Source organism: Protomyctophum bolini (assembly GCF_963924005.1).
Source record: "Protomyctophum bolini genome assembly, chromosome: 15".
Taxonomy (NCBI): domain Eukaryota; kingdom Metazoa; phylum Chordata; class Actinopteri; order Myctophiformes; family Myctophidae; genus Protomyctophum; species Protomyctophum bolini.
The window spans coordinates 38,595,540-38,612,452 of record NC_137876.1 but is presented as its reverse complement, the minus strand read 5'-3'; the positions used below and the strand labels follow the sequence as shown (position 1 = coordinate 38,612,452).

General features: G+C 41.1%; 1 protein-coding gene across 3 annotated transcripts in view; it reads left to right on the top strand.

Moving 5' to 3' along the window:
* The window catches only part of rps6ka1 (ribosomal protein S6 kinase a, polypeptide 1), a 67,290-nt gene extending 54,800 nt beyond the window's left edge, over positions 1-12,490 (top strand). For all 3 annotated transcript variants that reach the window (XM_080783926.1, XM_080783927.1, XM_080783925.1), the window contains 7 exons: positions 202-291; positions 427-585; positions 1,271-1,432; positions 1,820-1,896; positions 2,002-2,119; positions 3,180-3,317; positions 9,672-12,490. In XM_080783926.1, the coding sequence (XP_080640052.1) occupies positions 202-291; positions 427-585; positions 1,271-1,432; positions 1,820-1,896; positions 2,002-2,119; positions 3,180-3,317; positions 9,672-9,794 (867 nt within the window). In that variant the 3' untranslated portion in view covers positions 9,795-12,490. The remainder of the gene's footprint in view (positions 1-201; positions 292-426; positions 586-1,270; positions 1,433-1,819; positions 1,897-2,001; positions 2,120-3,179; positions 3,318-9,671) is intronic.
* The last annotated feature ends 4,423 nt before the right edge of the window (positions 12,491-16,913 follow it).

The window sequence follows — 16,913 nt, the reverse complement described above, 5'->3', positions numbered from 1 at the left end:
AAAGTACATATTTTATGCTCCAACCTTCTTACACAATATGATCTCAAAACAACCGAATGTTCTAAAGAAAATAAATAATTGATGGCGCTGATTTTGAGGCTAAATCCTGGCATGCACCTGCATCGATACATCTGGCACGTCTCTGTGAACGCCTCAAACCTGGGTCCCAGTGGGTTATGGGTGCTTTTGTGTGTTGGACAGATGATTGACAAGACGAGTGCCGATCCCTCTGAGGAGATAGAGATTCTCCTGAGATATGGACAGCACCCCAACATCATAACACTGAAGGATGTGAGTATGAACGCACGCACACACACACACACACACACACACACACACACACACACACACACACACACACACACACACACACTGATATTAAGGAACCATGTTTAAGAAGTGACGGTATTAGTTTGTGTATCTCAGGTGTACGACAATGGCAAGCAAGTTTACATGGTGACAGAGCTGATGAGAGGAGGAGAGCTGCTGGATCGGATCCTCAAACAGAAGTTCTTCTCTGAGAGGGAGGCCAGCGCTGTGCTTCACACCATCACCAAAACGGCGGAGTACCTCCACTCACAAGGGGTGAGAAACTGATCCAGTAGATGTCCAAACAGTACAATCTCCATTGAGTTTGCACTGTCATACATTACAAACTCCATTGAGTTTGGAATGTAGTTTTGTAAGCATGAAGCTTCATACAATGATACTGTATATGGTACAGTCAAGGTAAATTGACTACTAGAAGGAAATTGGTTATATATATCTGTTGTTCTGTGAACTAAAACATCTCGGATTTGAAAATGGAACAATGTGGCTATTGTAGGGATAGTAGGTCTGTCTTTTATATAGTGTGGACATAGGGCAAGCCTTCTAGAACAAGGTTTGTATTTATGTGTGTATATCTGTCACACTCAAATGTAGACCAAACACAGCTGCTGCTGTGAAGTAAAGTGAAGCTCCTGAAGAAAGTTGATTGTAGACAAATATATTGATGTGGCTTAATTCACAAACTGCTCACATACCGCAGTAACATATTATATTAATAGCCAATGATTGATCATGTTTTGGGGACTTCCAGACATTAGTTTGGGACTTCTGTTGCCCTCTGGTGGCCATTTCTGGTTAAACTTTCAACCTTGTATCTGTGTTTGATTCTTGACATAGATACCATGGCATTATTAGATTGATCTTGATTTCTTTCACATCGGTCTTTCTCAAACTCTTCCTCATTCCTTTATGTTCTCCATCCTTTCTCTTCTACCTCCAGGTGGTGCACAGAGACCTGAAACCCAGTAACATTCTGTATGTAGATGAGTCGGGGAACCCTGAGTCCATCAGGATCTGTGACTTTGGGTTTGCCAAGCAGCTGCGAGCCAACAATGGTCTGCTGATGACCCCATGCTACACTGCTAACTTCGTAGCTCCTGAGGTAAGCTGAATCTCCAGCCAAAAGGAGGTTGTGAGTGAGTGGCTTAATCTCACCACCATCACATCTGTTAATGGGTGTCGTGGCCACAAATGGTGAAACATTGTAAGTGTGCCCTCTGTCACTAATTGTACTAGTAATGTAGAAGTATAATGTAAGTCTTAGTGAGTGTCGGATGAAGAGCCGGTAGGCTTGAAACATCATGTCCAATAGTGTAAAAAGGAACCAAAATAGTGTTTAAGCTTTGTAGTGTGACCCAGTGTGCGGTTTTTAGTAACCTGATTTTTAGTGAGTGGATGTGTGTGCCTTATTGTTTTGTTAAAGTCTCAGACATTAAAGTGTGACATGTGCACTGTATGATACTACTCTCACCTACGTCTGTGTTGGCAGGTGTTAAAGCGCCAGGGTTACGATGAAGGCTGTGACATCTGGAGTTTAGGAGTATTACTCTACACGATGCTTGCTGGGTATATAGGATCACTTACTTACACACAAACTCGCTCATTTAAAAACATTACAGTCACCTCTCTGTCATACCCGCTAAATGCTCTGTCTTGTCCTCTATTCACCAGCTTCACTCCATTTGCCAATGGACCTGAGGACACGCCAAATGAGATCCTGAGCCGAATAGGCAGCGGCCACTTCAGGCTGACTGGAGGCAACTGGGACTCTGTGTCTGACGCTGCCAAGGTACAGCAAGTCAAGCCAAACTTTCCCATTATACAACCCATTATACAACAAGCAAGATCTTAAACATTGAACCATATGAGCCCTAGCATTCCTATTCTGGCGGGGGAGCAGATCCGGCAGAAATGGCCGATCGACAAGATCCACAACGTGTCTCATTGCGGCACGATGTCGCTGCCTAAGACATTTGGTGTAGGAGGGGAAAACAGGGGGGGGCCATAGTATGGTGGACTCAATTCAACAAAGTATACAATGTTTATAGTCAGGGGATATTCATTTCTTACCAATAATTTTCTTCACCAATGTGTTTGTAAAGGTGTCTACTAACATATCCCACATTGGTTTATATTCAACCACCCTAGGGGAATTTCTCATTATGCTTTAAGTAGCATGTGACGTGTCAAACTAGGGGGGTTTCATCATTGTGTCTATGGCCATTTTTAGCCCAAGTAAAGTGTTTTTCGTGCAAAACAAATGCTTGGAATGGATTCAGAATTATGAAAAAACCCTAGTTTGACACGTCACATGCTATTTAAAGCATAATGAAATTTAGAACATTTTGCCATGTATTGGCTGTTGATGGTACCCCAACAAAAATTCACCTAGGGTGGTTGAATATAAACCAATGTGGGATATGTTAGTAGACACCTTTACAAACACATTGGTGAAGAAAATTCTTGGTAAGAAATGTATTCCCAGATTTGACTGGTAATACTGATAATATTCCCTGACTATTAAGAGGTTAAACAACACATTCATATACGCTCGACTGTCGAGCGATTGACTGGTTCATTGAATGACTATTATGGTTTTTATCCTCTAGTTGAAGGGTACACGTGGTTGTACCACCCTAACCCTATGGTGAGACTTATCAATACTATTTCTTCAATATGAATATATGAACACAGACTCCTGGTCTCTCTCCTATGTCAGTTGTACATGCATAACGTACTGTACTGCGTGTGTGTGCATAACATACTGTACTGCCGGCGCGTGCATAACATAGTGTGTGTGTGTGTGTGTGTGTGTGTGTGTGTGTGTGTGTGTGTGTGTGTGTGTCCAGGACCTGGTATCCAAGATGCTCCACGTGGACCCCCATCAGAGACTGACAGCCAAGCAAGTCCTCAAACACCCCTGGATGGTCCGGAGAGACCAACTGCCCAACAGCCAGCTACCTCACCAGGACCCCAAACTGGTCAAGGTAATGAATGGCGTTCTCAGATGATCCATTAAATGACATGGATGCTTTCCCAGTTTTAATGGGTTACAGCGATGTCGATCAAAGATTCTTCTGCCGAAATGTAACAACACGGTCTAATAATGGAGTCCGGAGGGACCGAAACGTTGCTTCATTAAAAAATACTCATGTACCGAGCAAGTACACAGTGTGCGGGTGTATCCTATTGCTTTCCTCGAGTAATAGTACTACAAAAGTATTGGTATCAAAATGTACTTAAAATACCAAAAGTGAAAGTAGTCATTGTGCAGAAGTTCAAAATGTATATATATCTTTTGAAAATAGACAAACTATATGTGGTTAGTGTACTGTACGTTTTGTAATAATAAGTACAAAACGTAACTAGTAACTAGTAACTAAAGTTTTCATATAATTGTAGTGGAGTAAAGGTACAATATTTTCCTTTGAAATGAAGTGGTGTAGAAGTAAAACTATTGGAGATTGGAAATACTAATAGTAAAGTACAAATATCTCAAGATTGTACTTAAGTACTAGTACTTAATTAAATGTACTTACTAGTTACTTTCCACCACTGCACATCAACTAGTATTTTGACCTCTTTCAGGTATTGCTATTTTAGAATAGGGTTCACGTGCTTAACATTACTGTACTTGTGTTAACACACAGGGCTCTAGGTGGTATAAAACCAAACAGCTGGGTAATCTAGGACAGGGGTTCCCAAACTTTTTAGTGTCAAGGACCCCCAAATTGACACTAATTAGCCCGCAGACCCCCATTTGAAAAAGATATGCCAGGCACCCCATAAGAGAATATTTTTTACGGCTCTAGCAGTAATTCTCAACCCGTTTAATTTCAAGGACCCCCAGTTTGATATGCATTACTACTATTTAATGGCATTTCTATCCCTGGGACCCCAATTTATGCTGCCCAAAATGTTTCACACGTGTGTCTGCCCTGTCATGGACTATATGGCAGGTATATGTGGCTCAAATATAAATATGAAAGGACACATGGTCCAGAATAGGGCCATACAGTATTTTCTGGGAGTGCATAAATTCATGCCTGTATTGGCAATAACAGGAGACATGGGATGGGAGCCGTGTGAGATAAAGTGGAGATGCAGCATGGTAGCTTTATCAATCAATCTATCAACTTTATTTGTTCAGACTCAGGGTCCAATAACAGACAACATAAAACACTACATACAGAGAAGAAACACCCCTAACCCATGAAAACATTTTTTTTTTTTTACAATAAACATTCATACCAGTGCTTCCAAAAAGCAGACCGGTACCTGGTGCTACTGAAGCTGGGGTTACATAGCAGCATAATTATGCAGTTTTTAGACTCATTGAGCCGACACATACCGGTACATTTATACATCAAGTTTCTCAGTAGGGCATGAAAGGTGTAAACTCCCACACTACAGAATAACTCACTTGCACTGCTCCACCTTGGTTTGTTCAATAGTATACGCATGCAATCATAGGCAACCTGCAGTTTATACAGACTTGCTTTCTTAAATTTAACCCACAAGGGGGCGGTATAGAGGGGAGTACAGTATCATACACCCATAGACTGTAAAAAATATGGACAAAGCGTCCCGCGGGAACGTGAACGTAAAATGAAGCCTGTCAGTCCTTGCAATGGAAGTAGCCATCTTTCTAGATCCGTTTTGGCCCAGTTCAGGCCAGCTGGCCCATTGGCTGGCCCAGACAACGAGGCGGGACTTCCCCCTTCTTCTTCGTTGGTTTTTATTTTGACTCGAGTGGGTGGGGGATCCCGTTCATAGACTGTAACGGTAGCCACGCCCCTCAGAACATGCGCAACTTTATGGTCATTTTTCTAATAAATGGGACCATAATTTTCCAAAAAGAATATTATGACATTAGAAATGAGACTTTAAACTAGTGACTTGAAGCAAAAAGTATTCATGACCATGTTTATTAAGGTAATACAGTCTAGGTGAAGTTGGGCCCAAATACATGGACTTCTATGGGGCTATGGGTTTTTTTGAGCCCAATGAGAGCGCCACAACAGGCCATTATATGAACTTTCATTTCCTTAGTGGCTTCACAAAATATCCGTCTGACTGCCCCCCTGCATACACCCTGTGCTACAGTTATTCAGCTGAACAGAGAGATCATTCATATAAAGATTAAATAGGGCTGGGGAGAGTAACCCCCCCTGCCGGACCCCATTACCAACAGTAAAAGGAGCCGAGACCCCACTTCCCCATCTAACCTGCATGCTCTGGTTAGCATACCAGTATGCCAGGATTCTTATGATGCTGTCGGGCACCCCCCTTTCCCTCAGTTTTAGGAACAGCTTCCGATGACAGACCCTGTCAAAGGCACGGGACGCATCAATAAAACCAACTATAACAGATGAGTTATGGCTTTTGTAGTTATCAACCACTTCTTTTAAGGCATATGCAGAGGTCAGTACCATGTTTAGCCTTAAACCCAAACTGATTGTCAGTGGTATTAAAAAAGGAGCCTAATGGATCTAATAGGATCCTTTCAAGGACCTTGGACAATACACTGGCAAGAGCAATAGGCCTATAATTATCCAAGCTCCCCACTTTTCCTGCCTTGTCCTTGATAACTGGTACCAAAGTGACAGACAACTTAGAGTGTGGCAGTAATCCATGTCATGAGACCAGTGAGACATATGGCAAGTAGAACCGCAACCTTAGGGCTGGCATGTTTAAGTTGCTCTGCTGTTATTTGATCTGAGCCGCTAGCTTGGAGAACCTCATTGGCTGTGACACCAACAGCATCACTGTCATGCATAATTCCCACTTCATAGGGGTCACTCTTAACGCAATTGAATATATCAGAGTAGTGCTGCCTCCACACCTCTGCGATATTGTCCACACCAGAGACACCCTCCATGCTGCATGGCAAAGGAGTGTTATTTCTGTTCAGAGCTCTCACCTCCTTCCAGAACCCTGTAGCATTATGGTCAAGGAGCTTTTCAGCCATAGAGTCCGCTCTCATCGTCGCTTCCTGCTTGCTAACGAAGCGTATTGCATATTTATACCTGGCATTAGTTTGCTTTTTATGGTCCAGGAGAGTTCCCTGTCTGGGCCGACCTGCTAAGACCCAAGCCTTATAGGCCCTCTTTGCCTCTGCATGATATGCAGCCACATGCTTATTCCAACCAGGCCTAATATTTTTATTCCTATTATGAAAAGAAAGAAAAGGTCTACTAGCCTCATACATAGCCCCCACAATACATTCATATAGGGTACAAAGGTCCTCGTTTTTTTATTACAGTTGACATTGGAACATAAAATTGCATCATAGGGCAAATATACATCGCTCAGCGCAACATCAGTTCTCTCATAATAAGCCAAGAAATCATCATTGGTGAGTTTAGACCAATCTATCTTCCCCTTACTGATGCTATCTACATCTTGGGACAACTCAGGCAGACTGTCCACATCAAGCACTAATATCACAGGCACATGGTCTGCCATAGATGCCTCATAGTCAATCTGCATAGATTGTATAATAGAGTGAGCATCAGCGGTGCTTATACAGTGGTCAAGCCAAGATGTTGAGTGCCAGGCTTCACTTATATATCAAATCAAATCAATTTTATTTGTATAGCACATTTAAAAACGACTCTCGTCGTACCAAAGTGCTTCACAGGTCAAAGAAAACAATACAATACAGTGCATATATGAAAAGCTACTGTATCTGCAGGTAAGAGCACCTGACTGGATAATAATATTATCCAGTCAGGTGCTATAATATTATATTATATTATATATAATATTATAATAATAATATTATCCAGTCAGGTGCTCTTACCTGCAGATACAGTAGCTTTTCATCCATTTCTGTGAGGAAAATAACCTTATATTATAAGGTTATTTTCCTCACAGAAATGGATCATATGTTTAGCAAACAATGAATGTCTGTCAGATGTCTGCATTCAGATCACCACAGATATAAACACTAGTAGAGTGATTATCAGAAATAAAAGAGTTTATAAAAGCTAATCTATTTAAGTATTCATCCTCATTCTGTTGACATTCATGTGGTGTATATACATTGAGTATAGTGAACACTTTGTTCTTGATCCTAAACTGCACAGCAATACACCAGTCAGTGTCGAGCCTGACGACATTTATCACAGGGTCCAAGTTTTTGCGCCACAATATAGCCACTCCTCCTGCAATCCTTCCTCTCACTATACCCATCGTGAGGTCAGTTGTGGACTCACCAGCTCCGTGAAAATTGTCATTAAAACAGTTCAACTGTCCCAAGTCCTGCTTGGCTAAAAACGTTTCTTGTAGGCAAAGGATATCGCATTTTAGCAACAAGTTGCAAACGCCTGGCACAGTCTCCTGCACTGTTACCAAGCCGCAGCCCCCGACAGTTATAAAATCCAACACGCATAATATTACCTAGGAGGTGGATGGTCTGGCCGTAGCCTCCTTCTGCACACTATTTACATCCACAGTAGCAAGCTCCAGATTAGCCCCGTTAGCCACAGCCAGGCCAGAGCTCGGGAGTGTACATTTCACCAACGTCTTTACACTCCGCTGTCACTTAAAAAGAGCCAAATCGGCTTTGTGCACTGACAATTTTCTGACAGGCGACCTCCCGCTTAAGTTTTTAAATACGCAGATAGCGTGTCAGCATCCAGCTCTGGTGCGAATCTAGATGCAAATACACTGACAAGTTTGGTCTGCACTGTTTTGATTGTACTCACAGCACTGGTGCCGACAATGGGAACAGCACCCGGCCTCCTGGCCCGTCCAGTATTGTCAGCGGCTCTCGATCTCTTCTGAGTAGCGGCAATCCCCGACCCCTACTGGGGCCGGCCTCGTTTAGCCACTTCACTCCACCGCGGGGGAAATGAATGTGATGATAATTCCGGTCCAGTTGGACCCATCTCGAACCCAGAGGCAGTCGCCACGGCCCCGTCTCCATTACGAGGTGGAGGTATACTCCCCGCTGGCGCGATGTTAACAACACTTTGCCCTGAACTCAGCATAGGCGCCAGGTGTGTGCTCGAAACAGCCGATCGATCAGCCCCAGGCTTCATGCCCCGACCTGCTTCCTCTTCCAGCGCATGCTGTGTAGGGCAGGATCTGATGCAGGCTCCAGCAGTGTTGCCAACTTAGCGGATTTGTCGTCATATTTAGCTTCTTTCCAGACCCCCCTAGCGACTGAATTAGTGAAAAGCTTCTGGCGAGAAATCTAGCTTTTTTCCCCTGGTGAATTGGGGACAAATCGTGTTGACAGGCGCCAGATATGCGCCAGAGATAAAATCTTTTTTTTTTTTTTCTCAGCCTCAAATCCGCGAAATTGGCAAAACTAAAAGTGGTCGGCGCGTCTGGTCTGGCTCACAGGTCACAGCAGGCTCAGTGGCTTCCTCGGCTCGGTTATGTGCACACTGCACAGACTGTCTACCAATGCTTCCTCCTTTCTTGCTCTGCCTAGGCGAGTGCGCTCCGGTGCGGTATTTCCGAACGCGCCCCTCGAGCTCGACAGAGCAAGAAAGGAGGAAGCACTGGCAGCTCAGTTTAGTCTGCTAGTAAAAAATAAAATACACACTCTGTCTCGGATGCATAAAGTATTAACCTTCTAATTCCTGTATGGATCGGAATAAAATAGCGTTCTAAACATTAGTTAAATTGAGGTATGTTTTTTTTTAATATTACAATGAGTTTAAACGATGTGTTATCAAATGAAGAGATGATACAAACTAAGTGCACTAAGGGGCGCCTAAAAGTCGCTAGGGACGCAAAAAAGTCGCTAGGGGCGGCGCGCGCTACGCGCGCGCATATCCCACCCCTGGCGACTTTTGCCGACTTTTCGAGGAGCCACTAGCTACTTCCGTTACTGGAGAGTTGGCAACACTGGGCTCCAGCCCCCGGGCCGCATCATCCACGCCAACAGCTTCTTGGTCGGGACGGCATTCCAATGATGTAGTATATAGTTTATATCAGGGCATATTGTACAAACCAAAGTGGAGAACATTTGTTACGATAAAAAGCTGTTATGCTAGTGAAAAGTAGCTCCATTATCCAAAAGACAAAGTTCTCTATGTGCCCAACTTCGTTCTGGGATCTTGCCCCTGCACCTTGAGACTGGTAGATATAGAGGAGTTATAGAAGAAGAACGGATTTGCACTTACTGTGATATAAACGATATGTGAGAATGAGTTCCATGTATTTCTGTTTTGTTTTGACCAAATATTTTGTGTTGTTTCTGTGTGGGAAGTGAATGTGATATTGTTTATTTATGTTATTGGTGTCTTATAATCCCGTAAGGGAAGGGTCTTTATGACAAGACACAAAAATAAAGATGCATTAATTCATACATTCATTCACAGGGTGCGATGGCAGCCACCTACTTGGCTCTGAAGAACTCCCAGCCCACTCCAGAGCTCAAGCCCATCGAGAGCTCCTTCCTGGCCCAGAGACGCGTCAAGAAGCTTCCATCCACCTCACTGTAGAGATTCCAGACAGCCAATTAGCTCACTGGAGAGACTGACCAAAACCACACACCCCTGGCTTAAAACCACTCAATCAATCAGCTTTGCTCGGAGGAGTATTAAGGACCACCCCCCTCCTACCAGCCAAGGAACCATGACTATGGTCCCGTTCCCACCTTGTGACATCTCGCTATCGTTGATTCGTTCCTCTTATATGGGCATGTCTACTGTTAGTCAATCTCACTAGACTAGCAAAACGACATGAAGGTGGATGGGGGCACTGAGACCTGAATGGTTGCAGGTTCTTGGCAGATGTGTTAGCGCCGTGTGTGTGCGTGTGTGTGTGTGTGTGAGTGTGAGTGTGAGTGTGAGTGTGAGTGTGTGTGTGTGTGTGTGTGTGTGTGTGCGCGCGCGTGTAATCTGCCACACGGTTTAATGCAGCCATGTTTTGGTGGTGATACTCAAACTGTTTTCTCATCATTGCTGTGATTGGTTGTCATTCAGCTTGCTGCACGCCTCATCTGCCTGTCTGGTCATCTGTCCTTTTGTAGATTTATTTTCTCCAGTTGATGAGCTTTATATATCAGTAGTGCTGCCAATTCAACTCGGTAAGGTCCAACTGCTGTTTAAATATGTTTTCAAAAAAACATTACAAAACGTGAATTTTGAGGAGGGAAAATAAAGGGTAATGAACCATTTCTGCCATAAATGCCTCTTTGGTTTTGGTACAACCAGAATTCTGGGAAACGTCAAATGCTAATGTTTTCGGTTGATGTCGATCGATGCTTTATATTTAGTTTGATGGAGAGTCTGTGTGTATGTGTTAGTTGCATGACGTACCGTGTGCCTGTACACACGTGGGTGTGTGCGTGTATGTGTCTTGTCTCGCAGGATCAAACATGTATGCATGGTCTAGTGCCGTGATGTCGTCATGTGGCTTCCTCCTCTCCTGTCCCTCCTCACTGCTTCGTCGATCCGCTGGCAACTGGTTTGAGAAATGTCTATTATTTCAAGACTCAAGAAGGGTTTATTTATCACATACTCATATTTTTTTACTACTTATTAAACAAAAACAAAAAAAAAGAATAGGTGGCTTTCTGTGAAAGAAACTTGCCCCAGGAACAATGTGGCATGTTGAATTCTCTTAATATCTTTTCTTTGTTGTATTTAGTTTTTTCTGGTCACTGTGTTTCTTGGAAGATGCACATATTGAATGCCGTTTTCCTGTGTTGGCTGCTTTTGTCGTTGATTGTTTTTGTTTTATTGTTTGGGTTATTTTCAGTCCAAAAATGTAAGTGGTGATTTTGATATTGGTGAGCCCATGACAGGATATCAGTCTGTGGAGTTAGATGCCATTACATGTTCTCTTCTGCTGTTTTAGGGGGAGGCAGGGCCAGCACTTAAATTTACTCTCTCCCATGAACTAGTCTATAGTCACTGGTTATCTATATTCAGACAAGCACTTGCTTGGTAACCTTGAAATATTCTTATACACTGTACAATCCTGAGTGTTTCACGCCAAGAGTATACAAATGTGATCAAATGGATAAATTAATCCTGAGGATTTTACTGTGCACTCTTAACTTCCGTCAATTCCTTTAGCTCGCTCCCTTGCGGTCTGGGTACTTGATTCCGTCGACCCAGCGGACTGGGCTTTTCCTTGTCTTGACAATAACAATAAATGATCTGTGACAAAACGTGCACCATTTACTTGGTGATATGTTCCATTTTAGTACTACAAGAGTCAAAAGGGTATCTCTGAATAACAATGAATGGGACCCGCACTGTCACAAACGTGCAAACGATGTCGACGTTTCGGTCATTAGACCTTCATCAGGACAGAGTACAGAGCACAATATCCACCAAACATTTATAGGCTACACCCCAGTGTGTAAGTCATCGGAGATGCACAGGTACTCCCAATCACCAAAGACACTCTCATGTATTGTCCGTCATGATGTAGGTCTAACGACTGAAACGTCGTAATAAAGGGCAACATTTCTTTTTGCACGTTTCTGACCGTGTACAGGTCCTATTCTTTGTTAATTCAGAGATACCCTTTTGATTATATGCACTTTGTCCTAAGCATCCGTCACCAACTTTTCGAGGTGTGCATCAGCCTTTTCCTAACGAGTACCACAAAAGTGCAAAAGACTCGCACCTACTAGGTAGGTCACTGGATCAACAAAGTTCACCACGTAGAAAAGATAAGATCCTTAGAACCAGATGGCTCCCATTTTGTAAAGATTTATTTTCACAGGCGTTTCAGAGCACAAAGGCTTGAGAAGTCTGAGGAAGTGACTTAGTGCTTAAAATGTTACCACGAAAATTACTCGTTGCAAATGGGAGCTACCTGGTGTCCATTTTACTACTAGTACAAGATAGTTGTTTGATTGTAAGTAGCTTCGTGGTGTAGGTAATGCTTTAAGTTTGTTGCCGAGGCCTACAGGTGAGGCTGAATGTCTTACTGTATGTGGAATATACACATTGTTCCTAAGCATCTTTCATACTGTACACCTATACAAGGGAAGTGCTGAGTAGCTAAATAATCCATGAACTAACTATCATTGACTCACGGGATCAGAATTCTTGTAAACGCCTCCCTTCGTTGAATACAGGAAATGCATTAAAATGGCAAGATGTTATTGTACTATAAAGTTGATAAGATGAAGATTTTTATATCTTACAAATATTGAATTAAAAATCCAATTGCTATGAGAAAATGTCTCCCTTTCTTCTTTGAGTGTGGCAGAGTTTTCCCCTTGACCCCTTGCTAAATGTTGTTTTTTATTTCCCATAACGTTCAATTTTAGTAGAGATAAATTGACCAAGATATGTACTTGATTTTTTTCTATTTTTCTTTTTAGTAAGGAGCGGAAAAAACGATGGGTTATAGTAAATTATTCTTTGAATTTTTTTGATTTTTTTTTTTTCAAATAATTCAAAAAACGATCGCATATAAGCCATCTTGGTCAATTTTCCGCAATTTTCCACAATTCCTAGGAAACACTACGCAATTTTTCCGCAATTTCCGCAATTTCGCAATTTTTCAAAAATTTCAAAATTTCAAAAAACATTGGCTATAACCCATCGTTTTTTTCATTTTTTCATTTTTTTCAAATCCTCAAAAATGATGAAAAACGGCGTGCCATAGTATGCCGCACGATATGGGCTATAGCCCACGGTCCAAAATAATGAGAAACGAGGCTAACCTTTTTTTTCAAAATTTCAAAAAACATGGGCTATAACCCATCGTTTTTTTCATTTTTTCATTTTTTTCAAATCCTCAAAAATGTTGAAAAACGGCGTGCCATAGTATGCCGTACGATATGGGCTATAGCCCACGGTCCAAAATGATGAGAAACGAGGCTAACTTTTTTTTTCAAAATTTAAAAAAACATGGCCTATAACCCATCGTTTTTTCCGCAATTTCCGCAATTTTTCCAAAAATTCAAAAAACGATGTGCTATAACCAAACGTTTTTTCCGCAATTTTCCGCAATTTTTCACAATTCATACGTAAAACTCCGCAATTTTTCGGCAACTTGATAATGTTTCTCATCCTCCGCAACACTAAATTTTTCCGGTAAATACAACACATTTAGCAGGGCACTGTAGGGAGTTGAACCCCGTTCCGGTAAACCAGAAGTACGACACCAGTGCCTTAGCTTTTGTGTATTCAACTATTTGGGTAACATGTGAGCTTTATCCTCTAATTCATGGGCCTGGATGATGAAAAACGGTGTGCCATAGTATGCCGTACGATATTGGCTATAGCCCACGGTCCAAAATGATGAGAAACGAGGCTAACTTTTTTTTTCAAAATTTCAAAAAACATGGGCTATAACTTATAGCCCATGTTTTTTGAAATTTTGAAAAAAAAAGTTAGCCTCGGTTAGCCTCGGTTAGCCTCGGCTATAGCCCACGGTCCAAAATGATGAGAAACGAGGCTAACTTTTTTTTTCAAAATTTCAAAAAACATGGGCTATAACTTATAGCCCATGTTTTTTTAAATTTTGAAAAAAAAAGTTAGCCTCGGTTAGCCTCGGTTAGCCTCGGCTATAGCCCACGGTCCAAAATGATGAGAAACGAGGCTAACTTTTTTTTTCAAAATTTCAAAAAACATGGGCTATAACTTATAGCCCATGTTTTTTGAAATTTTGAAAAAAAAAGTTAGCCTCGTTTCTCATCATTTTGGACCATGGGCTATAGCCCATATCGTACGGCATACTATAGCGTGCCGTTTTTCATCATTTTTGAGGATTTGAAAAAAAAGACGAAATGACAAAAACGATGGGTTATAGCCCATGTTTTTTGAAATTTTGGAAAAAAAAGTTAGCCTCGTTTCTCATCATTTTGGACCATGGGCTATAGCCCATATCGTACGGCATACTATAGCGCGCCGTTTTTCATCATTTTTGAGGATTTGAAAAAAATGACGAAATGACAAAAACGATGGGTTATAGCCCATGTTTTTTGAAATTTTGAAAAAAAAAGTTAGCCTTGTTTCTCATCATTTTGGACCATGGGCTATAGCCCATATCGTACGGCATACTATAGCGCGCCGTTTTTCATCATTTTTGAGGATTTGAAAAAAATGACGAAATGACAAAAACGATGGGTTATAGCCCATGTTTTTTGAAATTTTGAAAAAAAAAGTTAGCCTCGTTTCTCATCATTTTGGACCATGGGCTATAGCCCATATCGTACGGCATACTATAGCACGCCGTTTTTCATCATTTTTGAGGATTTGAAAAAAATGACGAAATGACAAAAACGATGGGTTATAGCCCATGTTTTTTGAAATTTTGAAAAAAAAAGTTAGCCTCGTTTCTCATCATTTTGGACCATGGGCTATAGCCCATATCGTACGGCATACTATAGCGCGCCGTTTTTCATCATTTTTGAGGATTTGAAAAAAATGACGAAATGACAAAAACGATGGGTTATAGCCCATGTTTTTTGAAATTTTGAAAAAAAAAGTTAGCCTCGTTTCTCATCATTTTGGACCATGGGCTATAGCCCATATCGTACGGCATACTATAGCACGCCGTTTTTCATCATTTTTGAGGATTTGAAAAAAATGACGAAATGACAAAAACGATGGGTTATAGCCCATGTTTTTTGAAATTTTGAAAAAAAAAGTTAGCCTCGTTTCTCATCATTTTGGACCATGGGCTATAGCCCATATCGTACGGCATACTATAGCGCGCCGTTTTTCATCATTTTTGAGGATTTGAAAAAAATGACGAAATGACAAAAACGATGGGTTATAGCCCATGTTTTTTGAAATTTTGAAAAAAAAAGTTAGCCTCGTTTCTCATCATTTTGGACCATGGGCTATAGCCCATATCGTACGGCATACTATAGCGCGCCGTTTTTCATCATTTTTGAGGATTTGAAAAAAATGACGAAATGACAAAAACGATGGGTTATAGCCCATGTTTTTTGAAATTTTGAAAAAAAAAGTTAGCCTCGTTTCTCATCATTTTGGACCATGGGCTATAGCCCATATCGTACGGCATACTATAGCGCGCCGTTTTTCATCATTTTTGAGGATTTGAAAAAAATGACGAAATGACAAAAACGATGGGTTATAGCCCATGTTTTTTGAAATTTTGAAAAAAAAAGTTAGCCTCGTTTCTCATCATTTTGGACCATGGGCTATAGCCCATATCGTACGGCATACTATAGCGCGCAGTTTTTCATCATTTTTGAGGATTTGAAAAAAATGACGAAATGACAAAAACGATGGGTTATAGCCCATGTTTTTTGAAATTTTGAAAAAAAAAGTTAGCCTCGTTTCTCATCATTTTGGACCATGGGCTATAGCCCATATCGTACGGCATACTATAGCGCGCCGTTTTTCATCATTTTTGAGGATTTGAAAAAAATGACGAAATGACAAAAACGATGGGTTATAGCCCATGTTTTTTGAAATTTTGAAAAAAAAAGTTAGCCTCGTTTCTCATCATTTTGGACCATGGGCTATAGCCCATATCGTACGGCATACTATAGCGCGCCGTTTTTCATCATTTTTGAGGATTTGAAAAAAATGACGAAATGACAAAAACGATGGGTTATAGCCCATGTTTTTTGAAATTTTGAAAAAAAAAGTTAGCCTCGTTTCTCATCATTTTGGACCATGGGCTATAGCCCATATCGTACGGCATACTATAGCGCGCCGTTTTTCATCATTTTTGAGGATTAAAAAAAAATGACGAAATGACAAAAACGATGGGTTATAGCCCATGTTTTTTGAAATTTTGAAAAAAAAAGTTAGCCTCGTTTCTCATCATTTTGGACCATGGGCTATAGCCCATATCGTACGGCATACTATAGCGCGCCGTTTTTCATCATTTTTGAGGATTTGAAAAAAATGACGAAATGACAAAAACGATGGGTTATAGCCCATGTTTTTTGAAATTTTGAAAAAAAAAGTTAGCCTCGTTTCTCATCATTTTGGACCATGGGCTATAGCCCATATCGTACGGCATACTATAGCGCGCCGTTTTTCATCATTTTTGAGGATTTGAAAAAAATGACGAAATGACAAAAACGATGGGTTATAGCCCATGTTTTTTGAAATTTTGAAAAAAAAAGTTAGCCTCGTTTCTCATCATTTTGGACCATGGGCTATAGCCCATATCGTACGGCATACTATAGCGCGCAGTTTTTCATCATTTTTGAGGATTTGAAAAAAATGACGAAATGACAAAAACGATGGGTTATAGCCCATGTTTTTTGAAATTTTGAAAAAAAAAGTTAGCCTCGTTTCTCATCATTTTGGACCATGGGCTATAGCCCATATCGTACGGCATACTATAGCGCGCCGTTTTTCATCATTTTTGAGGATTTGAAAAAAATGACGAAATGACAAAAACGATGGGTTATAGCCCATGTTTTTTGAAATTTTGAAAAAAAAAGTTAGCCTCGTTTCTCATCATTTTGGACCATGGGCTATAGCCCATATCGTACGGCATACTATAGCGCGCCGTTTTTCATCATTTTTGAGGATTTGAAAAAAATGACGAAATGACAAAAACGATGGGTTATAGCCCATGTTTTTTGAAATTTTGAAAAAAAAAGTTAGCCTCGTTTCTCATCATTTTGGACCATGGGCTATAGCCCATATCGTACG